The sequence below is a fragment of the Neomonachus schauinslandi genome, chromosome 1 (assembly GCF_002201575.2).
Source record: "Neomonachus schauinslandi chromosome 1, ASM220157v2, whole genome shotgun sequence".
NCBI lineage: Eukaryota > Metazoa > Chordata > Mammalia > Carnivora > Phocidae > Neomonachus > Neomonachus schauinslandi.
Genome location: NC_058403.1, coordinates 90,794,309 through 90,814,418, shown reverse-complemented (window position 1 = coordinate 90,814,418; position 20,110 = coordinate 90,794,309). Strand labels below are relative to the sequence as shown.

Genomic DNA, 20,110 nt, shown 5'->3' with positions numbered 1-20,110 from the left:
TTAATACTAAGAAGTATAATAAATTTTCATGACTTAAAATCCAAGTCAAAATGAAAATTTAGTTTATTTTCATGCTAATAAATGCTTAGGTCAAGAATTTTAGGAACTTCCTGTTTCTATGTATGTTTGTTCAAGATCCACAAAATAATCTGAAATTTAAGTAGATTTTTCAAGCAAAGAGGGAGCCAGTATTTTGTTGAAGAGTAGGATAACTTGATTATTTACTACTATGAATTATGATCCCCTGGTTTTTGCTTAAAACAGCAGGTTTTAGGGTGAGTGAGTGGTTAGTATATCAGATGGGGTACGATTATAATTTAAAATTCTCATCTACTAAATCATTTCCCCCATACTCTGTGGGCAAATTGAATCATCTTTGTGTGCTTTTCCAACTCTTAATAGTGTATTTTTAAACAACAGTCTAAGGGGAGATATAAAGATGTGTATTTTCCTTTATCTCAGAAAAAAAAAAAACCTGTGTATTTTGATAAAACAAATATTAGTCGGAAGACTCTTGACATTTCTGTTATTAGGTAACTTGCTTTTGCTTTCATTGAAGTGATTTGATGGGTTTCCTTTTGCTTTAAAGTCTGTACCTCTTTTATCCTTTTCTACTTCTCTTGAAGTGCTGCCCTCATATATATATTATTATTTAAAGTATAAAATACAAGGGAATTTTAGAGAACCAACCATGTGCAGTTACAGGTGTAATAAAATCTCACCAAAACTTGATTTGTGTTAAATGCAGAGTTTTGTTGTAGTGAGGTTAATAAAAAATGGTCTTTTTATTGGTCAGTAATGTCACAAAAGACAATGAAAATACTACACTAATTGAAGGTACCCTGAACTGAAAAAGTCATAAAAAATCATGAGGCAGATAATTTTGAACTACTTGTCACCCCCAAAAGGAGAATTTCAGCCTGCGTTGCTTTGGAGAACAGGGGCTAGGTGAAGTCAATTTCCAGTGGGGTTTTACTGTACATAGTTGCTCAGTACTTCTATTTATTTGCTTCTCTTAAAAGCCTTTTTTAGGTTTTTCCTCTTGAAGTGCCCAGGTCAACTGACTCCATTGTCTGTACCTCTTTGCTAATCTATTCTGGATTTTATCCTCATAATCCTGAGAGAGTTGTGGCTTACTTTAAATTTTTGATCATACATCTTCAAATTCCATGAAGTTTTCTATAACTGCCTCATTGACTTACCTGCCTCTTTAATTCCTGTCATTGGTTATTTCCTGTAGCTTCTGAGTCCCATTATGTGATACTCCGATTCCGCATTTCTTTTACTTTCTTAAATCCACTGACTTTTTGTTCTAGTTTATCTTAGCTCCCTATCTTAGAATCATATTAACTGAAACTGCTCTATCGCCAACATTCAGTTTGGACTTCAAGATTTATAATCCTAAACTTTTATTCTTTAGCTTGTTAAAAAAAAAAAAAAATCCTTAGCAAATTTGGAGTGAAGAATATGGTAAAAGTTAGAAACATTTAAAGTGGATAAAATCTATATTGACTTCTCTTAAATTTGACAGTTGATGTTTTACTGAAGCTAAACTAATTGAGGATTTACAGACATATATTCCTTTTTATATTTTATCTGTGTTTTGAGTTTTTACCTTGATGTGCTAGCATTTGTGTCATCAGTATTGGTACTTGTTATTGTTTTTCCTTTTTAAAAATGAACTTTAAAATTATTTGCTTAGCCAAATTGATTTAAAAGTATATTCATATTTATAGTGGAAATTAATTAAAGAAAGTCTTTATTGCTTATTTTAACTATATTAATGTAAATTAACTTAATATTTGATATGTAACATAGATCTGTATCATATTTCTGCTTCAGTGTGAATATGATATTGACTGCCTTTTGATCTTTTCTGATTAGCCAACACAGGGTAGTGCATTTTTAGCCATACTGTGTCATTCATCATGATGGCCAATCTCAATTCATTAAGTAACTTATCCTAAGTCATTTTGTGTTAATGTCTTTCAGTTGATGATTATGACCTCAAAAAAGACATTCTTTTAAAAAGGCATAATAGTACACTAGGCTTTCATGGAAATGAAAATAATAAATTTAAGAACCTTACAAAAATCACAGAATTATAGTACATTATGAATCATAAGGTCCTTTCTGATTTTGCTCCTGTCTTCCCCAGAGTTACTTTACCTATCTTTTCCTCTTACAGGAGTTCGGGGTTTAAGTAAAGTTACATCTTAACACTGTAGCTTGAGTTTATAATTTGTATCATTTGCATAATGTATTGTTTAGTTAGTTCTTTACCCTGCCTCTTTCTGAATGGCATGTAAATATCACGAGAGCCAGAATCATTTCTGTGTTACTTACTTTTTTGTCCTCAATGCCTTGTACAGGATCTGAGATCATTGTGAATTCTGCTCTTAAACTGAAATCAATTACCTTTTGAACCCAAGACTGAGATCTCAGAGCAACTATTCCCCTTCCTAAGATCAAGGTTTTTTGTTGAAGATTCCTCTGTCCTTCAATGCTATTCCTTGTCAAAGTGCTTCTGAGTTCTTTCACACCTTTGGGACCTTTTCAATAGATCTTGTCCCTTTGTCTGTTTTCCTGACTTTTAGGCTCTTTTCATATATACATCAGCATTTCTGCTACACAATTACATGCATGTATGAATTTGTCACATGGTAACTCTGCTTCTTATCACATAGTAATTCTGGAATGACTAATAGTCAAATAAATCACATGTAGATTTATGTGATTAATATCATTTTTAAGCATTTGGTCTTTGTTTTCATTCATATTTTTTTCTGTAATCAGATAGCAAGAAAACGACACAAGGTTATTGGCACTTTTAGGAGTCCTCCTGGCCATACCCGACCCCCAGCTTCTCTTAAGCATATTCATCTAATGCCTCTTTCTCAGATAAAGAAGGTACTGGACATAAGAGAAACAGAAGGTATGCTCACTGGATAAACTTGGCTAAATGAAAATAGTTTACATTCATTGTAAGTTTGATTCACTCCCTTTTGTTTTTTTTTTAAACTGGTAAATTATCTTTTTATTTTTATTTATTTTTAAAGATTTATTTATTTGAGAGAGAGCATGTGCGCACACGTGAGCAGGGGGAGGGGCAGAGGGAGAGGGAGAGAGACAATCTCAAGCAGACTCCCCACTGAGCATGGAGCCTGACACGGGGCTTGATCTCACAACTCTGAGATCATGACCTTAGCTGAAATCAAGAGTTGGACGCTTAACCAACTGAGCCACCCAGGTACCCCTAAACTGTAAATTATCTTTAAATACAGTTGGTTAGTTTGGTAAAGTAATTTTTCTTATATTTCTATCCCAACTCTTCTCTAGGAACCTACTTGATATCTTATTTTTCTCAATGAAAATACTATCTCAACTTGTGGGATATCTTCATCCCTTAAGGGACAAAGAGCTTTTAAATGGTTATATGTCAAGATAGTGCAGTAACCTAGCCTCTTACCCTTACAAAACTTACTTTTATTCCTTCAGAATCCAAAAGAAATCAGTCTGTTACCTGTGCTCTGCATCTTATTCCTTCCCTGTTGGCAATGGCTGGATTGCTAGGAATATGTTTAAGATATGACCAGGAAAGAAGTACATGAATAAATGTACCTAAAGTAACTATGGTAGAATTAACATGGGACAAATGTTTATTAAGGAGAGTTTACTCAACCTTGATAGTGTTACGGAGGGTTCTCTGAAGGCCTGCAATTACCAAAAGTTTATACCTACCAAAACCAGTATCATCTGTTAATTGGCATGTGTGTGCATGGCCATATTTTAGATGTTAGACATAATGTTTTTACGGTGTAAGCTGGTTCCATTACTGATCCTACCGTCTAATGATAAAGACTTTGAGTTTATGAGAAACAAAGAAAACTTGAACAGCAGCTTTTATTGCTGTCTTTATTTGGTTGTCAGATTCTGGATTTATTAAGGCTTACAATAGTGCATTTATTTAAATCATCTCCATATTTTTGGATTGGAATTATAGATTATAATTACTGTTTAAAATAGGTTCTGTTTTAGCAGTTTGGTCCAAAAACATTTTGTAACAGTTTTGATATTTGGATATTTTATTTCTCTGCACTTGATTTAAGTTATCAAACTAATCTTATAATAACATTTTAATTTAAAACTTAAATTCTGGAATTCTAAGAAATGATATAATCTAATTCAAAAAAACTGTCTCATAGAAAATATTAGATTTCATAGAAAATACTACTTAATGTCAGTAAATTATCTTTGTGGGTTTCTCACATGGTACTTACTATTATAATTCTTTCCAGTGTTTCAATGTAATATGTGATGTTCTTTGTTCAGTTAAAAATAGAGGGATGGGAAGGATGGAGAAGAGATAATTTTATTGGAATTTTGTTGCTCTGAGGAAACTAAACTTGAGTAAATATATCATTTTCCAAGGAGTAACACTTAATGTTTATACTTATTCTGGAACCCTAGATTGCCATAATGCTTTTGCCTTGCTTGTGAGGCCACCAACAGAGCGGGCAAATGTGCTGCTCAGTTTCCAGATGACATCAGAGGAACTTCCAAAAGAAAACTGGCTGAAGATGCTATGTCGACATGTAGCCAATACCATTTGTAAAGCAGACGCTGTAAGTTCTTAAACGACTATTATAATGAAAGTTTTAACTTCATTGCAGTGCATTCAGACTAACCCTATTCATTTCTAATGACTTGGTAATTATGAATGTAGGAGAGTTTTAGTTTTATGTGAATTGAGGAAAACTGGTTTAAAAAATTGTTTTGGAAAAGATTTTTTAAAGTATAGACCCACAAGACATTTTGAGTCCCTAGCTTACAGATAGGTCCTCAAAGCCTAATAGCTCCTGTGCCTTTCTGACTGAGTGAGGCTTTTGGGACTTGTTCTAGTACCCCGTGATTTTTATTGGTGCTCTTTGACCTGGCTATTTGTAAAATAGAGGGAATCTTGTTCTATTGTTCTTTTATCTTGTTGAAAGCAATAGGTGAGTTGTAGCAAGTTGTTTTTTCTGTCAGGCCTGTTGCCAATCCAGTTTTCTCAGCCCAACCTCTGAAAATCAAATACCATTATGAATATATAATTATCTTATACAGCTTAAAGTGCAGATACATGAGAAAATCAAATTACTGAAGTTAAATGACTCACAGAAATCAGATAGCCTGTAGTAGATCTTGGATGAAATCTAGATCCCTTAAGAAATAATTTGATTTCTTCATTATATATGGGAGAGACATGTGATAGACAGGTATAGACCCTTTCATCTTTATACAAATGACATAGAGGAGAATGTATTGATAAACGACCCTTTTCAGTACAGTAGTACTATAATGGAGATTGCCTTGGACATTCCTGTTGGACTAAAATGTTTATTTATCATAGTTAAGTTCTGACCTTGAAGGCTATTAAGGTATAATTATAATGGTTTATAGAGTAGGTAATATTTGATTAAAACCTCCTACCTAAATGTTGAGAACAATTAACAGACCCTCCCCCTTTTTTTAAATAAGCAGGAGATTTCAATTTCTTTTTTTCAGTAAATGACATGACAGGGAAAACCAAAGAATAAAATCCTGAGATTGACTAATTGGTCCTAATTGTCATTAATAAAACATTTCATCCAGCATGATTTGTTTTTGTTTTTTTTAATTTCTGTGGGCCAACAATATGTTGTTATAAATAAAGGATTGTTCCACAAAAAGGTTCACAGAAGGCTAGTGCATACAACAGTGCTGGCTAGAAAAATGATGAAGACAGCTTTTGTTATAAAGCTTACAAAAGTGTTCATTGTTAAGAGGAATTTTTTTCCCACAGGTCTAAGTATGCATATATAAAATGGATCCTTGTAGTATAGTGACTGCCTGTTGTAGAAATTACTCCTACATTTATTATGTCGACTACATGGCTTATGAAGTCCTTTACAAATTTATAACCATAATACTGAAGTGCTGTTCATGGAAAATTTTCCTTAAAATACAGTCTATTGAATTACTAGCCACAGGATGGCTAATAATTCTAGAACTAAAATATAAACAGCTAATGGAAAAATTTCATGTTAGCCACAAGATGGCAGCAAACATTTAACTATGTCCTGATTTATACTTAAACCACAAAATTCTTTGAAGTTGTGAAATTTTGTTAGTAAGAAATATTTTGTAAATTGAGATATTCTCACTGACTTCAGTTGAGCTCTTTCCCACATTTAAAATACTACACATAGTAAATTTTAAAAAGCCCTGAGTTGATGTCTTACCATTTGATAACATTTGCCTTGATAACAAGAAGAGTATTTCTAAATACACACACACACACACACACACACACAATGTAACAAATAAAAATTTCTTGATTCTTTCGATCAGTAGTTTTTGTCCTTCTGTTACACATTTTGGGTTCCCTAAACAATTGGAGCTTACAACTGTTTTATTCTATACTGTTTCATTCTTCATGCCCATTTATAAATGACTTAAGAATTTTTAAGCTGAAATAAAACCTAATCTAATCTCATTATTTTACATGTGAAATTAAGGCCAAGAACATAAAGCTTACATTAGAATCCAGGTATTCTGATTCCTGGTTAAACCCTTTTGTATATCTTTTCTCCCCATGGATACGGTGTCCCATATTCTGTTAATTTCGAATTTAAAGATTAGAGTTTTAATCTGTTGAGAGCTTTATCTCTCAGAATACTTAGGTTTATATTTTTGGTCTCTTGCCAGTATGTAACCTTTAAATGTATGGTCCATACTCTTAAAGTTCATATATTGTCTAAGGTCAGATAGTAACTTTCTGATGCCATTGCAGATTTCTAATCTCAAATATCAAAAGTATAATTTATTAACAAGTGGATTTAAGCAATGTTATTCTTTCACTCCCCCTACTTTGAATAGTTTAGAGGAAGTAACTTGATAATTAAATGCCCAGTGCTACAGTTCAGGTCTTTTACCACTAATTCTTCATATTTCTTTTAAAAATCAAGTTTTTACACCTTAGTCAAATCACTATTGGCTATTTTAGAGTAGCCATATTCATTCTTAGAGATTCTAGTTACAAGTTTAAAAACTAACTACATGAAGAATAGACTGAAAGTAGAACATATATGAGAAGAGTTAGTGCTTCTGAGCTGAAGATATTTATAATGGAGTTAATATGATTTGCACTTAATTATTTTGCTGGTTATTAGTCATCCATAATAAGTTGTTAATATAAATATCTGTTATTGGTACTACTTTAATTTGGCCAAAGCAGAAGCTCTGAGCTATAAATATGATTATAGAGCTTGAGGAAATCACTGAGGCGTAAGCTAAGGGTGGGGGGCACCATGATACTAGTTATTTTTTCTTTAGCATCTGCATTTGAGGACTAGTGGGAGAGGAGAGCTTAGGGAAAAAAGGGTCTGATAACTCACATGTGGGTAGGCTCATTAGCTTAAGATGTCAGAAACGCTGGAAGATTTCTTTTGAATTAACACCCATGAATAAATCTGTAGCTGAGATTCAGTTTCTCCTGAAATTAATATTATGTCTCGCAGTGGGAGAAATCGATTATTACTACTTTCTAATCTTAAACCCTGCAGCTCTGTCTTTAGAACTAGTCTTAGGTACATGTGGATTTGGGGCTTATTGAAGAACTCCTTCCCTTTCTAGTCTTTAATCCTTGAGATATGTTGACTAAATCATGAAATGTTTTTAGAATTATATTAGTATGTTATTAAAAATGAGTTTTAGTTCTGATATATATTTTATTTTTATTTTATTTTGGAAATATAGAGGAATAAAGTAAGGTTTTTTTTGGAGGGACTTGCTTTTACTGGTACTTATTTTTTAAAAAGTCTGGTATATGGTAATGCAGTATTCTATTAATAACTAATATTTGAGAACATTTATAATATTAATGGAACTTAATCTAAGTTCACCTTTTTTTTTACATTTCAGTATTGGATATTATAAAAGATAGTAAAAATAATTATGGTCAAAATTATTTCATCAAAAACTTTAAATGCTTGGTGTTAGTCTTCATACAATTTACCTTTTGACAAAGTTCTTTGGCTGCAAAAAAGAACATTTGGTTTACTTCACTAATAGGAATATCTCTTAAGGTTGGGCTGGCATCTTCTTGGTATTTCTTCTGCTGTTGATTTTTAGCATAGTTGTCTATGATTGTATAAATGGAGTTGAGTGGAAAGGTACTCATCAGGTTTATTCCAAATAAGAGTACATAACCGATTACTGTAGTAATGAGGAGGTAGACAGGCAGTGCAACTGCCCAGTATTTTTGAGGCCAATAGGGTAAGCCTAAGGAGTTTAGCCAAGATTCAGGAATAAAAGCCCACACAAGAGATAGTATGAAGCCAAATTGAGAGCTTAAGAAAAGAACAAAGCCATAAATCGCTCTTTCTGGCAATGGTGATGGTGAATATCCCACCATTTCTCTGTGGCTTTAGAAGTCTCAGCGTCCAGTCCCCTGCGGAAGTGCCTGTCAAGGAAGCCTCAGCGGGGGCGAGAGAGGAAAACCTTGGGGAAAGACCAGGTCACGCCAGGACCCCCAGAGTAAGGTTTTTCAATATTTGGAAGAGAGAATGGGAGCTGTTAATAAGACAAGAAGACTAGTAGAAAAAACCTTGGAATAATGAAGAGAAGTTTCTCTTACTTTACATTTTTGTCTCTGATTTGCCCTATTTACCTTCCTCTGTGTAGAGAGAACTAAAGGAAGTACTTCATCTTTACATCTTAGCAAACAGCTATATTGTCTTCTCAGCCACTAGAACCACCTAGTTGCTTACTTTTTCAGTCATTCTGCACCCAGAGCTTCTAGAAATGTAAAAGACCTCATATATATCTACTGTAACCAAATTAGAAGTAATTTATTTGTTCATTGAGAGAAAACAGGAAGCCATCTGCTCTCTTTTCAGCTCATAGGTTGTTATTATATGCTTGATAATAGTTAAGATAGCAATAGAAAAGTATCTCTTTTATTAGCAACTGCTTAGGGATTTAATTTTATATTCATATTATGAGTTTTACTCTCTAAATAGAAAAATAATATTTGCACATAAGAAAAAATCAAATAGAGAAAAGTATACTCCAGTAATATGCACCTGTCCCACTAGTCTTTTTTTTAGCAATGCAACTTTTGATACTTTATCTTTCCAGAAAAAAAGAGTGTAGACACATGGATTTCTGGTTAGATGTATTCCTAGGTAATTTTCTCTCTGTAATTTCATTTATAAATGAGATATTTTAGCTAAGTTGTTTTCTAATTGTTTTGTATGTAGGTTAATCTTTGATATGTATGTTAGTTTTGTAACCAGTCACTTTTGATAATTCTCTTATAGCTTCTAATTGTGTCCTGCCTAATTCTGTTGGATCTTTCAGTGTTTAATTTTTTTTTAAGATTTATTTATTTATTTGAGAGAGAGAGGGAGTGTGCACATGAGCAGGAGGGGCAGAGGGAGAGGGAGAGACAATCTCAAGCAGACTCCATGCTGAGGGCAGAGCCCAATGCGGGGCTCAATCTCACAACCATGGGATCACAAACCTGAGCCGAAACCAAGAGTCCGACGCTTAACTGACTGCACCAACCAGGCACCCCTTCAGTGTTTCATTTTTTAAAAATGTCTTGGGTTGATCAATTTAGAGTGAGCATTGATGAATTACTTTGTACTTTGAAAACAAAACATCGTGAAGGAAAAGATATTTGTGTCAAAACATCCTTTTTCTGAATTTGCTTCTGTATCTAGGAACATAAAATACTTCTATCAAATAGGTTTTTAATATATATATTTGTTGATTGAATGAAAGCAAATTTGAAATGCAATCAAATGAAACTAAAATTGAAAATGAAATGAGAACAAAATCAAATTCATAAAACTAAAGTTACAGCTGTGCTTAGTTTATGGTGTCATATGTATAGCAATGTAGGAAATGTGATCCCTCTATTATAAGATGTAGGAGATGTTAATGCAGAACCTTGCAGGTGTATGTGAATGGGGATAAGGGAGACTCAGGGATAGGCAGAGCTTGAATCACAGTCCTAACTACTTTGTTTCTCATAGATTGTCAAGAGATGTTAACTATTCAGTTATTTCCAGTGATTGTCTAGATAATTAACAAAAACCAATTGAAAAGTATTAGAACTTGTAACAGCTTAGTTTAGCCAAATAAAAAATAAATAGGTGCATATTAATAGTTTTTCTTTCTTTCTTTCTTTTTAAAGACTTATTTATTTTAGAGAGAGAGTGCGTGAGAGAGCATGGTGGGGGGGGAGGGCACAAGCAAAGGAGAGAGAGTCCTAAGCAGATTCCCCGCTGAGCATGGAGCCCAACATGGGGCTTGATTTCAAGACCCCGAGATCATGACCTGAGCCAAAACCAAGAGTTGGAGGCTTAACCAACTATACAATCTAGGTGCCCCTCAGTAGTTTTTCTCTATGCTGGCAGTAACCAACCAGAAAGTATAGGAAAGGAAGACACCTCTTTCCAATAAAGGTATAAATTTAGGAAATTTTAGTATAAATCTAGGAATAGCCTTGTAAGAAATAAATGAAAGTTTTCTATTTTAAGAAAACTATATAATACTTTACAAAGAAATCTATGATGTTCCTAAATGAGAATGTGGAGTAGTAGCATGAAGATGTCAATTCATTGTAGTTCTTATAAAATCCTACAGGAAATTTTGGATTTTGACAGAATGATTCCAAAGATAATTTTTAAAGAAAAAGCAACAATAAAAAAGTAAAGAACAGTACTTCTTTTATGAGATATTACATTGTATTTTTAAAGTTACAATGATCAGAACACTACTGCACAACGAAAAGAATAAATGTTGGGTGCCTGGGTGGCTCAGTTGGTTAAGCGACTGCCTTCGGCTCAGGTCATGATCCTGGAGTCCCAGGATCGAGTCCCGCATCGGTGGGGAGTCTGCTTCTCCCTCTGACCCTCCTCCCTCTCATGCTCTCTGTCTCTCATTCTCTCTCTCTCAAATAAATAAATAAATAAAATTAAAAAAAAAAAAGAAAGAAAAGAATAAATATTCTTGAAATAAGACTTTATTGTATGATAAATATAGTACTTTAACAATTTAATAAGATTGTTAACATATGGTGCTACGATAGTTGGTTAAATACATAGGAAAAATTAGATGTATATCCTAACCTTATATCCATATAAGTTTATAGGTAGATTTGCGAGTTAAAAGTGAAACCATTTCAAAAACCTGTAAGAAAATGTAGGTGTAGGTGGTGAATGTTGAATCCGTTATTTATTTATTTTTTTTGATGTTGAGTTTTAGGCATTCTCTATATATTCTGGATATTAATCCTTTCTCAGATATATTTAGATAAATGATTTATGTTTTCTCCCATTCTGTGGATTGCTACCTATTTTATTGATAGTGTCTTTTGCACAACATTTACCAATTTTTGTGACATCTAGTTTTCCTGTTTTTCTTTTGTTGCCTCTGCCTCTGGTGTTATATCTAAGATAGCACTGTTAAATCTAGTGTCTTGAGGCTTTCGACCTATGTTTTCTTTGTCTTCTAAGAGTTGTATAGTTTTTAGCTCTTATATTTAAATCTTTGATCCATTTTGAGTTAATTTTTGTGTGTGCTATAAGGTAAGGATCCAACTTTATTCTTTTGCCTGTGGATATCTAGTTTTCTTAGCACCATTTGTTGAAAAGACTGTCCTCCTTTTCCTATTGAATAGTCTTGATGCCCTTGTCAAATCATTTGACCATATTACATGAGGCTTTATTTCTAGGCTCTCTATTCTGTTTCATTCCATTTCTATTCTGTATCTTATGCCAGTACAGTACCATTTTGATTATAGTAGTAGGTGGTTTTTGTTTTTTTTTTTTTAAGAATCATTTATTTTAGAGAGAGAGAGAGAGTGTGAGGGGGTGGGAAGAGGGGCAGAGGGAGAGGGAGAGAGAGACTCTCCAGCAGCCTCCCCGCTGAGGGAGGAGCCCGACGGGGGGCTCAATCCTATGACCCCAAGATCATGACCTGAGCTGAAATCAAAAGTCAGATGCTCAACCAACTGAGCCACCCAGGCGCCCCTTAGTAGTAGGTTTTTAAACCAAGAAGTTTGAGACTTCCAACTTTGTACTTTTTTCCAGGATTGTCTTGGCTATTTGGAGTCACATGTGATTCCATATGAATTTTGGAATGAATTTTTTTTTTTCTTTGCAAGAAAGTCACTGAGATTTTGATAAGGATTTCATTGAATCTGTAGATTGCTTTGGGTACTATTGACGTGTTAATATTAAATCTTCCAATTCATGAACACAGGATGTTTTTCCATTTATTCATGTATTTTTTAATTCCTTTCAGCAACAACATTTTGTAGTTTACAGTGTATATCTTTCATTTCTTTAAGTTTATTCCTAAGTATTTTATTTTTTTGATGTTATGATGTTTATTTCTTAATGAGAAGAAAGCAGAGGCACTTTGTGTTAAAAAATAATGAAATAATAAAATTAATTCTCATATAATCAGACTTTTATCATCTGCTCATTAATAGTAATTCCTTTGAGTATCTAACAATAATGGAAAAAAGCCATAATACACAGCTAATTGAAAAATGATATAAAACTGAATAGAACCACTCTAATTTTGTTAAAATAAAACATTTATGCATATAAAAATATATGTAAGAAATACGTTTAAATGTAAATAGCAAGTGGCCAGGACATTTGTGGGTAATTTTTCTTTCAAATTTTCTATAATGGAAGTGTGTGTGTGTGTGTTTTGTTTTTGTATTTGTTTTTGTTTTTTGACTCAGGAAAAAAATTATAACATTTTAAAAAGTTATTGATGATTACAAGTACTGTTACCTGATTAAGATTAGGTAAGTGACTGAGTCTTTCAGCAAGTGGACGAAGTGGAAAGAGAGGGTCTGGAGCAGGCAGGGCAGACTTGCTTGTTTTAAGCAGCTTTGGCAAAACCAAGCCTGTCTATGTGGATGTCAATGGCAGAGAGCCAAAGCAAGCATTTATAATTGTAGAATATAATATTTAAGACTATTTGTTTGCAAGGGGGTTTAACATTTTATTTCAAAGGACTACTGTGCATTATCTTGTTTCATGACTCCTGTGGGTTAAGTATACAGATATTTTCTACATTTTGCATATGAGCACATTTTCAGAAAAACCAATATTCACAAGGTTGTATAAATTCTCTCTAGCCACAGAATGACAGTGGTGGAGGATAGTCTTAATAGTGCTAGACTAGTGGGGAAACTTACTGATTCATGACCTAGATCTATAAATTTTGAATTGCAGATTGGTTATAGGAGTATGCAAAGACATTTTGTCTCACTTGCTTTTTTCAAAAAGCCCAAATGTAATTTGAGTAAGTGATATTTTGGATTACTTGGAGATTAGTTGTCTCATTTAAGGTTAATTTTGATCAGTGGTTCTTGGCCTATCTGAAATTTTTGACTCCTTTTAGAATGTAACATAAACTATGAGCCTACTCCTCAGAAAACTGTCCTTTGCATTTATGCACACACAGAGTTTTGCACATGATTTCAGGGAGGTTGCTTACCTCTTATTTCTATCCATTGCCACTCCTAGGAGCTCTTGATCATAGGATCAGAACCTCCAATTTAGAATCCATTTAGATGTTGGTAGAGGAAGAAAGAAAAAAGGAAAAAGTCTAAGTTTAATTTGAGATTATCTCAAGGAAATTGTTTCTTGGTTTTGGTTTTATAGCAGACTTTATACTTAAGCATTATGTCCACTAAGGTTCTAACTTGTTGGTTTTAGGGTTGTTAAAAAGATTTTATATTGAGTTCTTTTTTCAGTTGCTTTGGTGTCCATAGTCCTTGCAATGAATTTTTCATTTAGTGAATGCTTATTTTTTTGCCATCCTTAAATTAGTATATTTCAGAGTTGAAATTATGTCAAGCATATAAAAAACCTGAGTAGCTTCATTTGTATATACTCCCATGTGCTTATTAGAGCTTTGATTTTAGAAACAGTTGTGTATTTTTATTTTGTTTTACTTAGTTATTTTATTTTATTTTTTAAAAGATTTTATTTATTTATTTATTTATTTGAGAGAGAGAGAGAGAGAGAGAGAGAAACAGCATGAGAGGGGAGAGGGTCAGAGGGAGAAGCAGGCTCCGCACTGAGCCGGGAGCCCGATGTGGGACTCGATCCCAGGACCCTGGGATCATGACCTAAGCCGAAGGCAGTTGCTTAGCCAACTGAGCCACCCAGGCACCCTTATTTATTTAAAAATAATAAAAAAGTATTATTTTTTCAACAGGAGAATCTTATTTACAGTGCTGATCCAGAATCCTTTGAAGTAAATACTAAAGATATGGACAGTACGTTGAGTAGAGCATCTAGAGCAATAAAAAAGACTTCAAAAAAGGTGAGTCTTAGTGAGCTTATTATTTAACATATCTCCAAAATGTATTTTTCAGAGTATATTAAAATAATATTGCTATAAACACCAGTATAAGGATAGTTTAACACAGCTGTTTTCTTCGTTCTAGGAAACAGCCCATAGAGATAAGTTTTAGTTCAGCAAATCCTTTTGCACAGTAATTATAACAACTTGTTATCCCTCCCATTCTTGTTATAGTGATGCTTCTATGCCCCATGCTTCACTAGAAATGTACTGGTGGTGGTTTAGATGTAGATATATGTACATTAATCTTAAATATTGCCTCAGATATTTTTCAGCAAAGGGCACTGACAGAATTGGGAGACCTGGGATCTATTCCTGACCATAAATATGTTTCAGTCTCCTAATGATGAAGATCACTTCCCTTACTTTATCAGAGTTGAGGACTATGTAAGAATGTTGGTAATGGGGCTATTTATTTATTCATTTAAACAGAGCATGGAGCCCAACATGGGGCTTGAACTCACGACCCTGAGATTAAGACCTGAGGCAAAATCAAGATTCAGATCTTAACCGACTAAGCCATCCAGGTGCCCATATAATGGGGCTTCTTAAAAGTAGAACTAGAATTTTAATAGTTTGAGCAAAATTTGCAGCCATCATCTACAATTTTTTGTTGTTTTCTTTGCTTTTGAGGGGAGGCCTTCTACTTTAACCATCTTTGTATCTTCCAGCATTTAATGTGTATGATGTATACTAGATAAATATGTTGAATGATTCAAACGAGCTCTTTCACTTTTTTAATAAATAAATTGAGGTTCAAGTGGCCTTGGATTAAAGATTTCACAACTAAATTTTAGCAGAATCCAATAAAAACCCAGGTTTCTAATCTCCCAGGCCAGGTTTTTTCCTCCTGCTTTCTTTCTCCCTTTGGGCTGTAGTGCTTTATGATTGCAGGATGGAATAGTCTATCTACAGTGTACTACTTCATCTTCTCATTGTTTTGTCCAAAGAAATTCTAATTCTGACATATACTATTTGTAGGAAAACTTCATGTATATTTGGCATTGTTTACGTTCTTAACAGTTGTATTAGATTTATGTATGCTTAATTAATTGGGACTCTTTTTAACTCTAGGTTACAAGAGCATTCTCTTTCTCAAAAACTCCAAAAAGAGCTCTGCGAAGGGCCCTTATGACATCCCAAAGCTCAGTGGAGGGAAGAAGTCCTTCCAGCAATGACAAGCATGTGATGAGTCGTCTGTCTAGCACATCATCATTAGCAGTAAGTGACTTTGATCTCATGGGCTAAATGACTTACTCACATTTATGGAGTTGGTATGGAATTTGTTAACTTTTTGAAGATGAAAGTCTTAATAACTCTCTTTTTTAATCTCTAAACTTTTAGCCTCTTTATTGGGTAAAGGTAACTGAGAAAAACTTCACTTAATGAACTAGAGACATACTTAGTGTATAGTTTGATGTGAAATTTTATTGAGATTGAGATACATTCAAAAATCTAAGAAAAGAAACATGTAAATAATGATGGTTCTGTTTATGGAGATTGGCTCTAATAATATAGCTGAGATAGAGGTTTTTTGTTTTGTTTTTTTTGTGTTTTTTTTTTTTAAAGATTTTATTTATTTATTTGAGAGAGCAAGAACGAGAGAGAACACATGAGAGGGGGGAGGGTCAGAGGGAGAAGCAGGCTCCTAGCTGAGCAGGGAGCCTGATGCGGGACTCGATCCCGGGACTCCAGGATCATGACCTAGGCCAAAGGCAGTTGCTCAACCAACTGAGCCACCCAGGCGCCCTTGTTTTGTTTTTTTAAACTATTTCTGTGATGAGTAGAATATAACCTCTGAAGCTGAAGGATGATATGGATTCTGAATTCATATGTGTATATTTTTAAATATTTCCTGAATAATTCAAATTTCTAGTGATACCAGAATTATTAGATAATTAATATTAGGGATACTTCTAACATTTATTACTGTCTCTAAGTATGTGAGTGATGCATCTGTTCTTTGTAAAATTATTATCGATCTAACCTACTAAGGTTAAGAAAAGCAAGTGACTGTTACTTCTTAGTTGTGTGTCCTTCAGCAAGTTTCTTATTCTCTTCTTATCCTCATTTTTACAGCTGAGGAAAAAAGAGGTTAATAGTACTTAACCATATAGTGTTACTATAAGGACTAAACACACACACACACACACACACACAGTGTGATTATCTAATGAGAGGCAGTTTGAATAGTGGTTAAGAGCATAAACTCTGGAACTCACATGTTCAAATCCTGGCTCTGCTATTTGCTAGCTGTATGACTTTTGGGAAGTTATTAAAGATCTCTCTGTTTCAATTTCACTATCAGTAAGATGAATTTAAAGTAGTAGTTGTAAGGATTAAATAAGTTAATATATACAAGATGCTTTGAACAGTTCCTAGTGAGTGGCCTGGTTACCTTTTATTATATAAAATTTATAGATAAGGTACTTAATACTCAATAACTCTTATTTTTTTAAAAGCCAGTTAAGTCTAAGTCTTAACTCAGAGACTTAGAGTTGAATCTATGAGTATATTTATACAAATTTTGGAGGAAGGTTAACCTTCCAATGGGAGGGAAGTTGAGCTTGATAATATAAATATATGCCAAGAAATTTGATAAATGAAAATGAATTAAGATGGACAAAATGCAGTTAGGCCAAAGTACTGTCCCTTCTTTATATCCTGCATCTATATAGCTATGTAACTATTGTAAGCATTGCTTTTCAAATGAATGTAATTTGATTTTACAGAAAATTTTTAGAAAATTATTTATGGTTTTGTCACTTTTATGTAGATAATATAAATAAGAAGTACCTAAAATATCTTTAAGACATTCATGTCCTCTTCTCAATTGCTTATTTCCGTTCTAACAGATTGTCCATTCTGTTTCCACAAGCAATATAATTGGATTTACTAAGCATGTTTATGTACAGCGCTCAAACTCTACTGGTGGGCGCTCTCAAAACTCCTGGTTTCGATCTATCCGTCATTCTGCCTCACGAGCTAGTTTTTCAGAGATACTAGAAGGAACTATTGATTTTTCAAATTTCAAAAAAAGTCCTATCCAAGTCATCTTTGACATTTGTGAAGAATTAGGAGATATGCCAACCAGTAATGGAAACAAGCCTCGTGAAAGTTTAATGTGAGCTTATTAGCTATTTGAAATTTGTATTTGTGAAAAAAGAAAGCATTCTTTCTTCACTGAATCGTTATTAGGTGGGTGGGGACTTTTAAATTCAAAACTTTATAACTGCTTTGAATTCACAACAATTTAGGCTTAATAGAGTTTCCTTGTGTATTGACACATAAAAATATTTTTTACTAGGTAATTTATTCTTAAGTCCAGAAAAATTCAATCCCATTAGAAATGTTCCTGTTTATGAAAATGATCGTTTTAAAGAATAGTAATAATTTTGATGTAAAGTAGATTTTTATTCCAAATCTGATTCTTAATCTTAGATTTATGGCATTTATATAAAATTCATGCTTTTTAATATGGCAAATCATAAACGTTTTACTTGAAGAAAATGTAAGCTTTTATACTATCTACTTAAATCATCTTTGTTATCACCTGAATGGTAATACTTTACCAACCTAGCTCTTTAAATACTACATTTTACTACCTTGTTGATGAGAACTTACAGCCAGCTACCTTGTTGGCTCTAAGTTTAGTTACAGTTAGACATTCATGTATGTTAAAATAAAGCAGTAACTTTCTTTATAATTCATTTTGATTTACATCTGCTCTTCAGTTTTTGGTGTTCTTGTGCATGTTCCTTTGTTATTATTGAAAATTCTGATGATATTTAACTTTGACCTCTGAAACAATAAATTTAGATAGCTTAGTAACTTAATAATCTCTTATCAGAATTGCTGCTATTTTGCTATGGATTGCACACATAACACAGAAACTCTCTAGGAATGTATGACCTTTAATTTTAGAGAATTTTTTTTCGTGAAGTAATTTTACTCCTCTTAATTTTGCTTTATGAATAAGAAACCACTAGAGTTTGTCTTTTTACCTCAAAAACTTACTAATTTATAATTTTTTTAAAGAACCTGAAAGTCTTTAATATCACACAGAAATACCCTATTAGCAGTAAACCAATTGAGTTAATATGTAGTTAACTAGTCTGTCCATTTGTTTTTTTGTTTTCAGAATGCTAAAATAGTTTTAATTATGTTTTCTTCCTATCCCCTTCCCCTAATTTAAATTCTTTTATTTAAAGAGTTTAGAATTTTCAGATGTTTTAAAATTAATTGTTGTGTTAATTTGTAAAATAATATGCATGATGCTAAACTATTTTAAAATTTTTGAAAAGAAAAATTTAAATATAAAAGTATTTGTCTTATCTTTACAGGGTATCCCATCTCCCTCCCTTGTCAGCTTGCCTTCCTTCTTTGAAAGAAGAAGTCATACTTTAAGCAGATCTACAACTCATTTGATATGAAACTTAAAAAATCTTAATTTATAGCAACTTATAAACACTTCATACTCAAATAAGAAACTGACTTAAATGGTACTTGTCATTAGCACTCGGTGAAAGCTGGAAAGAATATAGGTAACACTAAAACTATGTCATTTGATTTTCTTCTTGAAAGAGTAAGGTTAACCTCTTAGATATTTTGAGTTAATTCATGTAAAAAATTATATTGATTTTGATGTAATTTTTCTCTTTGCTCAAATCCTTCATTCGAAGACCAATAATTTAAGTTATTCATGATATTAGTAGCTTTGCAACTTGATAATAGTAAATAAATTTTATTGGTGGATGCCAAATACTGCTGTGAATCTCTCTGTATAGTGTCCATGAATGAATTTTTGGAAATGCCTATTTGTGTATCTCAATTTGTGAAGAAATTAAGTGATATCACAGAATGTACTAGATAAAACCCCTGCACAGATTTCTGGTTAGTAGTGGGGACTTGTTTCACATGTGCTGTTTGAAGTAGTTATTTAGCTGCTCCTGTTGCAATTTATTTTATTCTCAAATGTTGTCAAGATCTAGAGTGTGGATTTTAAAAGATTTGCCCTTATTAACAAGAATAATAGTTAAAGGAGATGGTTCCAAAATATTTTTGCAGATTGAGATAAGAACAAAGATTAAAAAATAATGTGTATTTTGACAAACATGGTATTGGTGTATACTTGTAACTTTTTCAGGGGCCATATATTTTGGGTGATTTTAGCCACTAGCAAATCTTCATTTAGTTTGATAGTGTGAGGAATTTTATTTTGAAGGGTAAGACCATGGGGAAATTGTGGTATAGACTGTTACACTCTTTATGAAATACTTCTAAAATGGGCATCAGTTTTACTAATCTGCTGTAAAATACATAGATATGTGTATGGTCTACCTTTTATTTTGGTCCCATAATTAAATGTAAAATCAAAATACATTTATTTGCTATTGTAAAATATCTTTCAATCCCTGATGTTAATTTTCACAATAGGTTTTTTTTTATAGTCAGTGATACAAAATAATCAAGTTTCTATGAACAAATGAATTTTTATTTCCTATCTGTGTAGGGAGTACTGCAAACATTTAACTGTCATTTAACAATTTTCAGTCATCTGCTTTAATACTTTAACTGACTATATAGATTTTTTCTATGCCAAATATTTGCCATTTTTAAATAGTAAATCACTCTTTATTGATATATTTTAAAAGCAGTTGTATTAGTAAGAACTTTGTAAATA

At 32.8% G+C, this 20,110-nt stretch overlaps 2 protein-coding genes across 2 annotated transcripts in view; one reads left to right on the top strand and one right to left on the bottom strand.

Moving 5' to 3' along the window:
• The window catches only part of ECT2 (epithelial cell transforming 2), a 58,393-nt gene extending 40,888 nt beyond the window's left edge, over positions 1–17,505 (top strand). Inside the window, 6 exon segments of the mRNA XM_044914806.1 lie at positions 2,797–2,935; positions 4,471–4,625; positions 14,281–14,388; positions 15,502–15,648; positions 17,283–17,459; positions 17,461–17,505. Of these exon segments, the coding sequence (XP_044770741.1) occupies positions 2,797–2,935; positions 4,471–4,625; positions 14,281–14,388; positions 15,502–15,648; positions 17,283–17,459; positions 17,461–17,505 (771 nt within the window).
• Positions 7,988–8,437, bottom strand: LOC110591688 (phosphatidylinositol N-acetylglucosaminyltransferase subunit P-like). The gene has a single exon (XM_044918844.1). The coding sequence runs from the start codon at positions 8,435–8,437 to the stop codon at positions 7,988–7,990; it is 450 nt and encodes a 149-aa protein (XP_044774779.1).
• Positions 17,506–20,110: the final 2,605 nt, after the last annotated feature.